General features: G+C 44.6%; 2 protein-coding genes across 2 annotated transcripts in view; both read left to right on the top strand.

Annotated features, from left to right (window-relative positions):
* The window catches only part of Rbbp5 (RB binding protein 5, histone lysine methyltransferase complex subunit), a 29,671-nt gene extending 20,486 nt beyond the window's left edge, over positions 1-9,185 (top strand). The window contains 3 exon segments of the mRNA XM_036202133.1: positions 759-923; positions 926-949; positions 7,309-9,185. Coding sequence (XP_036058026.1) covers positions 759-923; positions 926-949; positions 7,309-7,337 — 218 coding nt within the window. The 3' untranslated portion in view covers positions 7,338-9,185.
* Positions 9,186-12,240: 3,055 nt separating this feature from the next.
* On the top strand, positions 12,241-13,456 carry Tmem81 (transmembrane protein 81). The gene has a single exon (XM_036202134.1). It carries the CDS (start codon positions 12,304-12,306, stop codon positions 13,090-13,092), a length of 789 nt encoding a protein of 262 aa, XP_036058027.1. The 5' UTR covers positions 12,241-12,303; the 3' UTR covers positions 13,093-13,456.
* Positions 13,457-14,072: the final 616 nt, after the last annotated feature.

The following is a 14,072-nucleotide window of genomic DNA, read 5'->3' as shown; positions in this document are numbered from 1 at the left end:
TACATGACGTAGAACTTGTTTCCTTGAACTGTTCATCTTTCTGTTTTTCCCAGAGAGTGGTTTTGCTGCCTGGGAAAGTGCCAGTCAGTCCTGCACGGTCTTTTCTTCCTTCCCACTTACCCAGTGGGATTGGGAGCTTTTATTACCATGTGTTGCAATGATTGGCTAGGGCCGGGGTGGTGTTAGCATTAGACATCTTCCATTTTTTTTTCTCTTACAGCTAACGGTAGATCAGCTAATTATCCAACTGTATAATCTCTGGTGTGTACTTTATTCCAGGCAGCAAGGTATAGTTTCTATACCACTGCTCATGCTTCCATCAACCCTGCGAGTATTTTATTATTCTTGCTTTACAAAGGGGAGAAATTGAGCTGGAGCTGCATAACTTGGCCTAGTTCTCACAGACAACGGTAGAGTCAGACTCTTGCCCTGGTCGTTCATTGTTTTTTGATCGCTAAGCCCATGTGTGTTCATTTCCCACACAACTCCTCTCAGGTTTGATTGACTTAGAATGAGTGGGTATTTTAACTTCTTCAATTTGAAGTTGCTATGGTTTGGTATAAACCATAGGGACTGTGTGTGTACGCCTTTTGGTCACTTTAGTAGCCATTCTTTTGTAGTTTTAAAATAATAGCCCATTTTTTTCTTAGATTAGTGATGTGGGCCATAAAGAGCAATACCCTGCACTCGAAGGTCTGGTTGGGCTGTGGGACCGGTGTGGCATGGACTGTGTTTCATGGGTGTCTGTCCTCCTGCAGAAGTCCATCCACTACTGGGTGTGAAGGGGGATGGCAAATCCAAGAAGAAGCAAGCAGGGCGGCCTAAAGGATCAAAAGGTAAAGAGAAAGATTCTCCATTTAAACCGAAACTCTACAAAGGGGACAGAGGTTTACCTCTGGAAGCCTCAGCGAAGGGTAAAGTGCAGGCGAACTCAGCCAGCCCCTGGCAGGTAAGGACACACTGGGAGCACTGTCCGCTTGCTCTGTGGCCTTGCTTTGTACAGCTCCCGACTTCCCTCCCTCTCTTCCTTCCTTTTCCCCAGCATCAAGTCATCTTTGGGTTTTAAGCTGCTCAGGGCAAGCTAAACCAAAATTGGCTTAACTCATTGACTGTCAACCTTAGGTCCATAAATAGATTACAGGGGTTCTACTTTCTTCAGATACCTACAAAGTATACGTGAGTGTTTTTCTGGGAAGGAACTCAGACTTTCCATTAGATTCCTATAGGAAAATCTATGACCCAGAAAGATAGGAGCCTCCAGTTAATACAGTCCTTAGACTGTATCTGCCCTAGGTGTGTTGTTTTAAGATCTTCATTTGTGGATGGTTCTTTAGTTTGTTTTTTAGTTTTGCCTCAGACAGATATCCAGAAATACAAGCTAAGCTGGTTTAATGTAGCACCTGACTATTAAACTTCAGCATCTCCATATTGTTCAGATGCTCCAAGTAGTCTTCTCTCTTGGCAGTCTAGAGAAAGGAGAAATTTTTATCAGTACCATAATGTTAAAGAGAAAATGAGCTTTGAGGTTTCCCCCAGTATCTGAAAATAAGAGAAAATTGCCAAAAAGACAGTGTGACAGTGTGGCTTCCTAACATCTAAGTGTCCTTTTTTTGTGAGCCTTAGCCCTTAACATCTGAGCCCATGTCAGCCCCCAACACATAATATATGACTGAGGGAGTTTATCAAGGAATGGGAATTCCTAGAAAATACCTGTAAACCGGTTAAGTGGTGTTTGTTTGAAAAATAATGATCAATCCCAGGTGGTGGTGATGCACGCCTTTAATCCCAGCACTTGAGAGGCAGAGGCAGGTGGACCTCTGTGAGTTTGAAGCCGGCCTGGTCTACAGAGCGAGTTCCAGGACAGCTAGGGCTGTTAAACAGAGAAACCTGTCTCGAAAAACCCATTAAAAAAAAAAAAAAAGGAAAAATAATGATCCAGTTAGAGCTCATCACTCAAATGTCTTTGGGATTTGAAAGTCTGTATCTATCCATTAGGTTAGACACACACACAAGCATGTGCTTTTGTTAATATAAAACTCTCTTTTTTTGTAGCTAATTGACACAGGATAGATAAAATATCAGTGGTTATATTTAGTTTTTTCTCCCTCTATATTTTAAATTAAAATTTAATTTAAATGTGTTAATCCACATATGATAAATAGTAGAATACAAAGCAGAATTCCTTGTTCAGTTTGTACCTTATACTAGTTAATTGTTGCCTATAAATAGAAATTATTTTCTATAGCAGAATTGAAAAACAGACTGAGTCATTAGTCCCCTGAGTTTGCTAGATCTAGACCTGAGTTTTCATGCTGCAGCACCCATACCACTGAGTAGGAGAGCCCCACAGCAGTGGCCTCAGCACCCATACCACTGAGTAGGAGAGCCCCACAGCAGTGGCCTCAGCACCCATACCACTGAGTAGGAGAGCCCCACAGCAGTGGCCGCAGCACCCATACCACTGAGTAGGAGAGCCCCACAGCAGTGGTTACAGCACCCATACCACTGAGTAGGAGAGCCCCACAGCAGTGGCCTCAGCACCCATACCACTGAGTAGGAGAGCCCCACAGCAGTGGCCTCAGCACCCATACCACTGAGTAGGAGAGCCCCACAGCAGTGGCCTCAGCACCCATACCACTGAGTAGGAGAGCCCCACAGCAGTGGTTACAGCACCCATACCACTGAGTAGGAGAGCCCCACAGCAGTGGCCTCAGCACCCCTACCACTGAGTAGGAGAGCCCCACAGCAGTGGCCTCAGCACCCCTACCACTGAGTAGGAGAGCCCCACAGCAGTGGCCTCAGCACCCATACCACTGAGTAGGAGAGCCCCACAGCAGTGGTTACAGCGCCCATACCACTGAGTAGGAGAGCCCCACAGCAGTGGCTCAGCACCAGTAAGCACCCCCACCTCCGTACTGAGTCCTGAGCTGTGTGTGGGTAAAGGAAGAGCTGGGAACAAGACCACAGGTCAGTACTTGACTAGCTGAGCGGTTAGTTGACTACCAACAAATAAGATGGCCTCTCTGTAGCCTATGTGCATACGTTCTGTCAGTTCAGAAGAAACCCAATTTGGAATTTGAGTAGATTTTCCTACCACAAAAAGTCCAGTTGCTTTTAGCCTGATTTAAAATGTGGCCAGACATATAAAATTAATTAAAATACTTTAGGACATAATCTCTATGCTTCTGTGTAGAGCAGGCTGGCCTCAAACTCACAGAGATCTTCCTGCCTCTGCCTCCCAAGTGCCGGGATTAAAGGCGTATGCAAACACATCTGGCTTTTGTCCTGTCTGGGAGCTCTGGGTATGGCTCAGTGGAGTGGCATTTGCCTAGCTGGTGCAAGGCCCAATGTTTGAGCTGCATCATCAGAAAAACAAAACACTACTAGTTAAAATGTATCTTGTGCTTTTCAATAGGAAGTATATATAGTAAATGGTAAATAAACCACTATAGAATCTTAAAATTGTCTTTCTCAATAATAGAAAGACTTAAAATTCAGTTTTAATCAATATGTTCACTAGTAGTCACAGTAACTAAATGTCTAAATGAGAACCAATATCAAAATGTTGGAAAGTTTACTCAGTCCTCGAGAATGAACTTTTTATTCCTCAAATTCATTAGTATTATTATCTTAGTAGCAAACAAAGAATTTGCAGTAAAATTCTGAACTGTATGTGAAATGCATACTGGTTATTTATGCAGGCTAGCTTTTCAACCTGTACTATTAAGAGCAGGTACCTGTGTCTAGGGTCTTTTTTGAAAATGGCCCACTGTCACTTGGTTTAGTGTCAAGGTTGATGATGGAAAGGTTGATGGAAGTACTGAACAGTGTCTTTAGTAGCAGGCTACTTCCTGCTGGCCTTTTGTTTTCTGATTACTTTTGCTGAGTACTGAAGTGGGTCAGCCTTAAAGGGAGGCAACTATTTTAACAGCTTTACCCTTAAGGAGGACTAGAGAACTTGGCCCTGATGGGAGGAGGGGAAGGGTCCATTTTATGAGGGGCAGAGCAGCTCCAGTCCCGCAGTCCCTCAGTCCCGCAGCTCCTCAGGATTGCATGCAGCCTGCGCTTCTCCATGCAGCTCTGTGTCCTTCTTCCTGTGTTCTTCTTTCTTCTCTGGCCTTGGTTCATTGATCTTTTCCTGAATGGAAATCTCCAGAACAGATGAAATACCACAGTGCTAAGGAGCAGGATCATAAGCAAAACCTCAGCAGGGATCTTGAGGCATGGGTCTAAGACCTTCAGAGGGTTGCCTGTGGCTTTACTGATGGTTCAGTACAGTTTGGAACTTTGTGAGGCTGCAGATTTGTGAGTGGTGACACTGGATGTCCCAGATAATTCCAAAATATCAGTTTTCAGGATAAACTATCATATCTTCTGTGTGGAGTTCTTTGGTTGAAGGAAGGGCTTCATTCAATAACACAGTGGTTTTTGGAGGGTCTTGAGCAAGCAGAAGCTGGACCTGCTGTTGATTTGTTTGTGGCCCTCCAGCAGCCTCTGAGGACAACTGGTATTTCCATGAATAACTCATGTTATTTGATACTTCAGAGATTTTCAATAAAAGATAGTATGTAGTCATTGTTTTCCACCAGATATTAAGAAATAAAACTCATCCGGAATGCTTATAGCAGAGATCTCTTTGAAAATTGGCCCAGGGTTTGGGGGTGTAGGTCTGTGTTAGAATCTGCCTAGCATGTACAAGGCCCTGGGATCTCAGCACTGCTGAAATAAACCAGTCTATTCCAAAGATTATGTTAAAGGTTCATTTCTGTGGACTCCCTTTAACTGGATAACTTTTTCATTAGTGTCAAATTTTTGTGGGCAGAATTGTAGGGGTAAGCTGTGTAATGCTCAAACTGGATAAATGATAGCTGTGTATTAATATGGGCAACTGGCCAGTCACCACAGAATCCATTTTGTAAACCTTGATTACTCTAACAAAAAACTGTTGTATGTTCCAAACAGGAGATTAGGATTTCAGGGGAAATGGGAAGGCAAATGGACCACTGTTAATCTGGAACCTGGGGCTACTGAAAAGTCTTCCATCTCGCACAGCTCATTAGTGTTGACTAGCATAGGAGGACCCACACCCGAGGATCCTTGTGTGGAGGGAATCCTGGTAAGGGTAACACTGAGCTGAGGACTCTCCAGGGACAGGCATGTTGGTACCATTTGTCTAATACCTGTTTCTGTTCCCTTAACTCTTATGTCTGAGCTGGAGATGAAAACACAAGCCAAGACCTAAGGTTCCCCAGCAGTAAACCTCAGCAAAACGCCACCAAGGACTGGTTTGTCACGTATAATCCCCCTGCCCCGTTAGACACTACTGATGTACACCTGGTGTGTCTGTTGAGCATGACAGAGGCTGACGTGGTCAGAAGAGCTGTTCTTAGGGATTGGGCACCCTGCAGATTGCCCTGCCTTGGACCACTCCACAATTACCATTGCCTTCTGGAGCTTCCTCTCTTAACTTCTTACAACAACCTTGGTTTAAATGCCCAATAGTGAGTGAACTTTGTACATTGTCCTCTTCTTCCTTCTCTTCTCCTCTTTTGTGGAAACAGTCACTCAAGGGCTAACTCATGGAGTCTACTGATTTGATGCGTAGCTAGATATTCTCTCTCATTCTGCGTGATTCTCTAGCTGACCAATGAAGGATTGGAAATCATGTCAGGATGTTCTCTTTGGCCATCCTGAATTAGGCTCCTCCTGGGAGAGAGCAAAAATAGCTGTTCATCTTAAGCTGAATTTTTCTTAATATTGTATTGCTGGAGATTTCCTGTATGGTGCAACTAAATGTTATTTCCACAGGCCAGATGCTGCAGGCCTTTGTAGAGCTGCTTTCTCATATATTACCTTGCTAATAGTATTGCTCGCTTTGATTTTAGTCTGTTGTCTAATGCCTCAGTAAGCCTATATGTGTAAATATGCACGCACATCTTTCATAGGCATGAGGGTGGCGTAGAAATGTGAACTTATTTTGTACAGTAGAAGGTGCTCATTCGTTGTCTTGAGTGTCAATTTGGGATCAAACCACCTTTTTCCATCCTGGTTAGTGGTTAAAATGGTGGTGCTGTGTTTTTGTCAACTGAAAACGCATCAGTCAGGGTGCCTGTGGAAGCAGTCAGTAAGACCATCGGGAAGTAAGTGAGCTCAGTCTAGTAGACTGTATTCTCTTAAGTTTTAAATCCACTCAGAGATTCCTTATATTTTATACTAAAGGAGATTAGAAAAGTGTGTTTGCAAAATGCAAGCATATCTTGAAATTATATAACATTCAGCTATTGCGTTTGAGATTACATAGCATTCAGTAGAGAGCTTGTATCTTTTTTTTGTTTTTGTTTTTGTTTTGTTTTGTTTTGTTTTTTTCTGAGACAGGGTTTCTCTGTGTAGCTTTTCGCCTTTCCTGGAACTCGATTTGGAGACCAGGCTGGCCTTGAACTCACAGAGATCCTCCTGCCTCTGCCTCCCGAGTGCTGGGATTAAAGGCGTGTGCCACCACTGCCCGGTGAGAGCTTGTATCTTATCCTTATCTCAGCCTGTTCTCAGCAAATGTGAGTGTTTTTATTGTCAAGTTTTCATTTTTATTAGAACTTCATTTTGAAAATAGCGTTCAGAGCAACTTTGTGAATGAATACTTTTCTTTCAGTACTTATGTGATTAGTTCTCACCATTTTAAACTCCAAGCATCGTGTAATCCCTCATTTAAATTACACCCAGGAGGCTTTTCTTCACCTTGTTCTCTTTTTGTACTTCCTAGTTAATATTTCACAGCAGCCCATTTAAAGATGTCCCTCAGAAGTTGAACAGCTTCTATGGAGTCATCAGGGAAGTGCTTATTTGATCTTACTACTTAGGATTTTATTCACTTACCAGTTCTCGGTGCATAGAAACACAGATAGTAGTTTTCATCAACAGCGCACGCTATCCTGGGTTCCAAGCAGATAAAAGTGTCACTTAAGGAACAGTGGGGCTTGGGCAGGGATGTCTTGTTCACTGTTATTTTTTAGTGACTGATTAGTCTAATATATGAAAGATTGAAAGGGTTGGTACCCTGGAGTTTATTTTGTCTGTTGTGACTGCCGAGAACCTGGTTATCTGTCTGCCTAGGTTGGGTAGAGGCTCATCCATTTACATTCCCTACACACATATTAGGACAGTACTGAAACAGTATTGGGTGGGGGTTTGGGTTGAGATTGATGGTTGCTTCCGTGAAGAATGACCGGGAGCTGGTTATGCACCTCAGAGGGGGACATTCTTGGCCCATGTGTGCCTGTGATACTAAAGGAAATCTGGTGTCTCTCTCTTTAGCAGGAGGAGCGATCTCAGAACTGCTATGAACACGGTGAAACTCATCGTTTTTCTCACGCTGTCGTCAGGTAGCCTTTGGACAGTGCGGCCAGTCATTTGAGATTGGCTTTAATTGAAAACAAAGGCCTCTGCCTCCCACCCAGGAGGTGGAAGGAGGATTTTATGTTTGAATGAAGAAGTGAATTATGGAAGAAGAGCACAGGTCCCTGCCTTCCCTTTCAAGCATAAGTCCAAATAGGCTCTCAGGAATGAGGATGCGTGAAGACGTCGGGAGACCTGACTCACTTCAGCTTCACACTTGGTTGTGTTGCTGGTGAAAAATGCCCGTGTTTTGTTCACCTGACTGTTGAAGTCACATCCTTTGGACATGTCATTCCCATCTCCTGTTGCCTTCCATCCTCAATGCATGTCCTTGTGACTTGTTCTTTTCTGAAGTTTTGCTACCAGTATCCTAGGAAAACCAGTGCATTTTCTGTTACTTTCATCCATAACTTCCCTTCTCAGATGCTTCCTGTATTTCTATATTGTGTATAAAGGTTGGACAGAGAAGCGAGTGCTCGAAAGATTTCAAATTGGCAGAAAAGGAAGGACTATAGAAGGCCCCTGTCATTCTGTCTCGGGAGGCTGGGCTCTAGAGAAGCTGGGGTTCCCCTTGCATTGCATGTTTTCCAGTATCAGATCTGTTTGATAATCATGGTTTTTGGATATGATCAGTTTTACCCATCTCCAACTAAGGATCATCAGTAGTTTGTGTATTACTTTGTCCGTGTTGACTTCCAGAGTTAGAAACAAAGCAAGGTGTGTTTCTCCATAAGCTTCGATATCATGGGGGTGGGGCACCTATCGAGACTGACGTGAAACCCCCAAAATCAAAGCAGCAGCAGCTTGCTTCAAATCAAAGATGCGGTTCATTCGTTCAATCATTGCCTATGGAGAACCTGTCCGCACCAGCCATATGTGTCTCTCTTCCTGGAGCCAGGCCCCTGTGTTTTCACACACTTCCTTTCTGTGAAAGGTTGCTTAGCTTTTTTTACCCTTCTCTTTCTCACCCTGGCTCTCTCTGCATTTGCTGTTCTTTTAATAAAAATAGCAAATTGGATGGATATGTACAATAAGTGTTTGAAATTTTCTGAAAATCCAAAGTCAGAAAGCCAAGTGTGGAAAGCGTTAGTTAGTTAGTATTGTCTCTGGCAATAGCTTTTGGCTTGCCCTGGGTCATACTTTCAACATTGAAAGGGGGGTTAAATGCTATGCTAATTGTGAATCTCTGCCAGTTGGTGGGGGCTCCTTCAGATAGCCCAGCCTGTTGATTCCTTTATATTGGGGGGTAGAAGTGACTGGGCACTGCAGGAAGTCCCCAGAGTCATTGCGGTGCTGCCTCAGGTGTGAGTGAGACCAATGGTTGTGATTGGTAAGTGGCTCACAGGACATGTTTTTATTTATAGGTATTATATCCATGTCATGTCTCTCTGGACAGCACCCTGCAGGTAGTGTGCAAACTGATACAGGGGTTTCTGCCTTCCCTGTGTGAAGTGGCTTGATTTCCTCCATCTGGATGCTCGTGATGTGTCCATTTCCATTAACTGGCTACTGAGAAAATCAGCTCAGGCCCTGCCAGATTGTCTCTGGCAGCAGCTCCTAATAATTATTTATGCTTTTGGAACTTTTCATCAGCTTCTGAAACCTCCCATCCACTTTGAGCTGGGCTTTTTTGATCTGTGTGATATATGTATATTCTTCTTCCTGTTGCCTTCCCTGCCTCTCCATTCTGTTCCTTAAAATGTTCTGTAGTTTTGTACAAGGTGAGAGAGACTCAGCCTTGGGGACTTCTTGCTAAAGCTTTAATGCTTTGTAAATAAAATGGGATGTTTATTAAACCACAAGTATAGATGTTTGTTTGTAAACTGCCTGTTTCTGGAACTCAGCAGCCACTTTGTTTTTGTACAATAGAAGGTAAATGTGGAGTTTAGATCTTTCTCTGTGGTCATCTGGATCTAGAAAAGTCAGGCAGTTTGGATTTCTTCCTTTGTCCAAACTAGAAATAAATGATTTGAGCTAAAAGCTGGCATTAATTAAAAAAAAAAGGTCTGCCGCGGACTGGATCTCAGCTAGACCACCAGACCAAGGGAGAACGGGGTGAAGGTACTCAGGATAAGTGGGATTCGGCGAATGACAGACAGCCACAGACACGAGAGTATGTTGTGAAGCTGCTGCAATTTTACTCAGACCAAGCAGTGAATTTTATACAGTTACTTGAGGAAACATGGCAATCGGCCAGTAGGGTGATAGACAGAATCAACAATGTAGTTACACACTTTTCTCAGAATGATTAACAGATCTCATGAGTATAGCCTTTACTTTTCCTTTTGTGGTTCCTCATCCGGACAGAGAACATTACGGCCCTAGCTGTAGTTTTCCTTCTACACCTTTGTTCTGTATCAAAATTAAACCCTTTCCATCATTGTTCTAACCATGGTTTCATTTGTGTGAAAATATTTTAACCTTTGCCTGCAGGTGAGAAGGCACCAGGGGGGTCGGTACCTAGCTAATCTTTCCCTGAACTGTAACTTATGCCATTCTGTTTTCATACCATTATGATTCACCCATCAGTTCCCATGTACGTCATAAGCTCCCGTAAAAGGTAATGGCTCTAACTAATTATTATATCTAAGATTAAAGTTAGGGGGTTGCCACCATCGACCCTTGATGAGAAACTTTATTTGTCCCTGAATAATTCCTGTAGGAATGACTAATTCCTGTAACTGGTTCCTCGCAGCTGCTGTCGGCTGCGCGTGTGAATTGCCTATGAGTGCCTGTACCTTTACTTTCATTCTCTCTTCGCTAGAATCTTCGTCCTTCTGAATCATAAGTTCTTTCTGCTCTAAATCATTCATGAATTCCCCCAAACTTTAGGGACCCTCTTGAACTGTTGGCCTAAGAGCTTGAATCATAGGTGGGGGTATTGAAGCCACTTTATGGGGCACATCAGGAACATTAAGAGTTAACTTCTTGGAATTAATACACAAGGAAACAGCAATAATTACAGCTGCAAAGAGAAGAAGGCAGAGTGCCAGCCAGCCTCTGCAAGCAGATCTGCGTGGTTCCGTGTAGCCTGGCACCTTGATTCGGGCAGATTGATGAGGGGTCGCTGGGGGCACAGACCTAAGGGCCGCGAGCCCCCCTTTCCCACGTAACTACCTCATCCAAGGCATTTGTCACACGGGCGACACCGTCGTGGGCGTGGCAAAGGTCACCTAGGAATTTCTTTTCATATTCTTTAACTCAATATAAGCTTTGAAGAGCCCACAGTGCTAGGCATTCTGGGAGGTTGCAATAATGCATCCTAGAGGTTCTAGCCTTCCAAGGATCTTTGTTAGACTAAATATAGTTACATTCTTCCTTGTTAGTCATTTTCTCTGATTAAATAACTTTAACATCCATACTGAATATTCATTGCCTCGTAATAATTTGTCTCAGAGACTGTAGCCCAGTGGTTCCCAACCTTCCTAATGTTGCGACCCTTTAATACAGTTCCTCATGTTGTGGTCAACCCCAATCATAAAATTATTTTCATTGCTACTTCATAACTAATTTTGCTACTGTTATGAATCGTAATGTAAATATCTGATACTTGGTATATCTGATAGGTGATTCCTGTGAAAAGGTCATTTGATTCCCCCCAAAGGAGTTGTGACCCACAGGTTGAGAACCTTTGCTTTTGTGGTATGGCTTTAATGAAAACCAAGTTGATCTACTTACTAATCTTCTGTCTTATCACTGAGAACCCATCTTTATCATCACAGCTGTTTCATAGCAACCTTCACTGATGTAAACAAACAGTGAGCTTCTCTGTTCTGCAGGGTAAATAGAGCAGACTAGAGTCAGACAGCATCGTTCATCCTCACACCCAGCAACATCCATCCTGCCTCCCTTGGGAGAGGGTACCTCGAACAAGACAGGAGCTGCCTCTGCCCTAGCCTCACGTGCTCCTTTGGAAGGGTGTGTTGGACTAAATTTTCACACACCCCCCCTTTAGTGTCTTTAGTATCTCTAACCCCTGTGTAGCTAAGAATGACCTGGAACTCCTGATCTTCCTGAGTGTTGGGATAAGGAGTATGTCACCACACTCAGTCTGTGTGGTGTTGGGGATCAGCCTGGAGCGTCATGCATGCTAGACAAGCATCACGTCAGCACTCCACTGAGCTCTCCCTTTTCTTTTGAGACAGGACTCACCACGTAACCCAGGCTGGCCTTGAACTTGCTCGCAGCCCTGCCTCCGCCTCCAGGTATCGTTGCCGCACCTGCTTTCCATTCCTTTAAAAGTCTTTACAAATGAAGGTAGTTAACACTGGATAAAAGTGTTTTCAGGTGCAGTGTTCAAAGTGACCTGAACCCGGACAAGAAGATCTTGGCTTACAAAGGAAGAAAAAATAGAAATTTGGGGAGTCAAGTGACTCCAGTCCAGAGTTATCTTTTTAATGGATGTGGTTTAGGAACATTCACAGTAAAGAATTCAAGGTATTCAAATTAACATCCCAACCCAGCTCCACCTCACCTCTTTCTTAAGACGACTTTTTCTGTTTGGTCAGATTTAGCAGAGGACTTTGAAACTCTTCCGTAGATTGGAAGGGAGGCAAAGAGTTAACTCATGCATTTGGGGTAATGCAGAAATTGACTTCAGCTTCTGAGGGCTTTTCCTTTTTTGTTCTCAAGCCTATGGGTTTGAATTCATTAGGAAGAAGGGACAAGAGTGCCCCCTGTGAAGATGCCCCTGGCAGACCTAGTCCAGGACATCAATAGTCTTTTTTTAGGGCCAGTGGCTTCACCTGAGAATAATGACTGCACCTCTGTGCACATGTGTGCATGTGTCTGCTTTGCTGACAGCTGTGCATCATAATCTCTCAATGCTAAAGGTTATCCCAGGCTGGAGGATCTGCGCTACAGTACAATGGAGTATTGGCCTGAAATGCCTGCCGGTCAAATGCCTACTGAGACATGAAGACTGCGACCACTGTTTCTATCCTTGGGAGCCTGGTATCGATCGTCTGCCTGCCTTCGGTGTTGACGTCACCTAAAACACTGGCCATCCCGGAGAGAATACAACAAGCTGTGGGGAGAGTCGTGGTCAATGCCACAACATGCACTGTTACATGTGGCCTTGGCTACAAGGAGGAGACCGTCTGTGAGGTGGGTCCTGATGGGGTGAGGAGGAAGTGCAAGTCCCAGCGTCTGGAGTGTCTGACCAACTGGATCTGTGGGATGCTCCATTTCACTATTGTCCACGGGGAGGAGTTTGAGCTGAGCTGTCTCAGCGCAGACATCCTGGAGGTCGGGCAAGAAGCCTTCCGCTTTACCTGGAAACTTGCTCGGGGCATCATCTCTACTAACGATGAAGTTTTTAAACCCTTCCGAGCCAACTCCCATTTTCTGCGATTTAAACCCGCCTATGAGTATGACTCTGGGACATACCGATGTGATGTGCAGCTGCTGAGAAACTTGAAATTTGTCAAGAGGCTCTATTTTGGGCTGAGGGTCCTTCCTCCAGATTTGGTAAACCTGAATTTCCATCAGTCCCTTACTGAGGACCAGAAGTTGGTAGATGAGGGCTGGGAAGTTAATCTAGACAACCATTCGAAGCCTAACCTCCCAAAGTGGCAAGAGAAGGTGGCGTCAGCCATGGGCATAGGGATGGCTGCTGGAGTGGTCGGTGGCGTGCTGGTCAGCATTGCTATCCGCATTGTCCTGAGGGGGGTTGATGGTAACGGCAGCCTTAGCAGCTTATAATGGGAGGCTGACTGCCCAGGAGGCCAAGCTAGCTTGTACACGAGTGTCCTGTCCCTCTGGTAGTGGAGCGCCAAGAGAGGACTCAGAGCCTAAGGTTGGCTAGGAGGCCCGGAGGTTGCAAGCTCCTGGTAGCTCAGGGGAGCAGTATCCATCACTGTGCTCAGGTTTTCTCATTAAGGGTGCTCAGTAGGCTTTGCTTCTGTTCCTAGGGAAGTTCTGTCTTCCAAGCTTGCTTTTCTTTCCATGCTTCACGGCGTGTGTACCACTCACCTCCACTACTCCACCTCTCTGAACAGTGTGTATGGACCAGAATGTACTACTAGCAGTTTGGGCGGAAACTTTTTATTTTTGTTCAATAAAAATAATTCACAGTAACTGTATAGCAACCCAACCCTTTGTTATTTTATGTAAAATTTCTCCCGTGTAGAAACTGTCCCATAGGTGGCTTGCTTTTCATTTTCCTTGGGTTTCCTAGAGCGTGCGTTGGACAGGCTGTTTTGTATCGGCTGTCTGCCTGCATGTTGTAAAAGTCAGCGATGACGCCTGACAGACGGTCTTTGTGTCTGCCCTCCCTGTCCTCTCTAGATGATCCTCTGAGCCCAGAATCAAATTGAATGTCCTGGCAGAACCCAGGCTCCTGGGCACTGCACACAGTCCTTTGACGCTATCTGTACCTGGGGTTTGTGTTCTCCGAAAGGCCGTGTCCTGGTTTCTTACAGCCACCAGGATCCCCACGGGAGGACTGTTGACTTCACTTCCCCTTAGTAAATCCGGTCTTCAGGCCCTTCAGGGTCATTTAGACAGAGTCTGAGGTAACTGGCTTATGGAGCCCTTGGGGGAAAGGCTCTTGGGGACCAGCAGAAAGCAGGACAACTTTTCTCCAGCTGCAGGAGTGGCAGCGTCCTGAGGCCACCTCCTCCTCTGTAGCCGTGCCAGAATCATGACAGAACCCAACCCAGGGACGCTGCTGGCTCAGCCCA

This window comes from Onychomys torridus, chromosome 11, assembly GCF_903995425.1.
Source record: "Onychomys torridus chromosome 11, mOncTor1.1, whole genome shotgun sequence".
NCBI lineage: Eukaryota > Metazoa > Chordata > Mammalia > Rodentia > Cricetidae > Onychomys > Onychomys torridus.
This window is presented reverse-complemented; position numbering and strand designations above follow the sequence as displayed.

What these genes read in the sequence shown, in the direction of transcription:
- Tmem81 (XM_036202134.1), top strand. Translation starts at nt 12,304, where the DNA reads ATGAAGACTGCGACCACTGTTTCTATCCTTGGGAGCCTGGTATCGATC.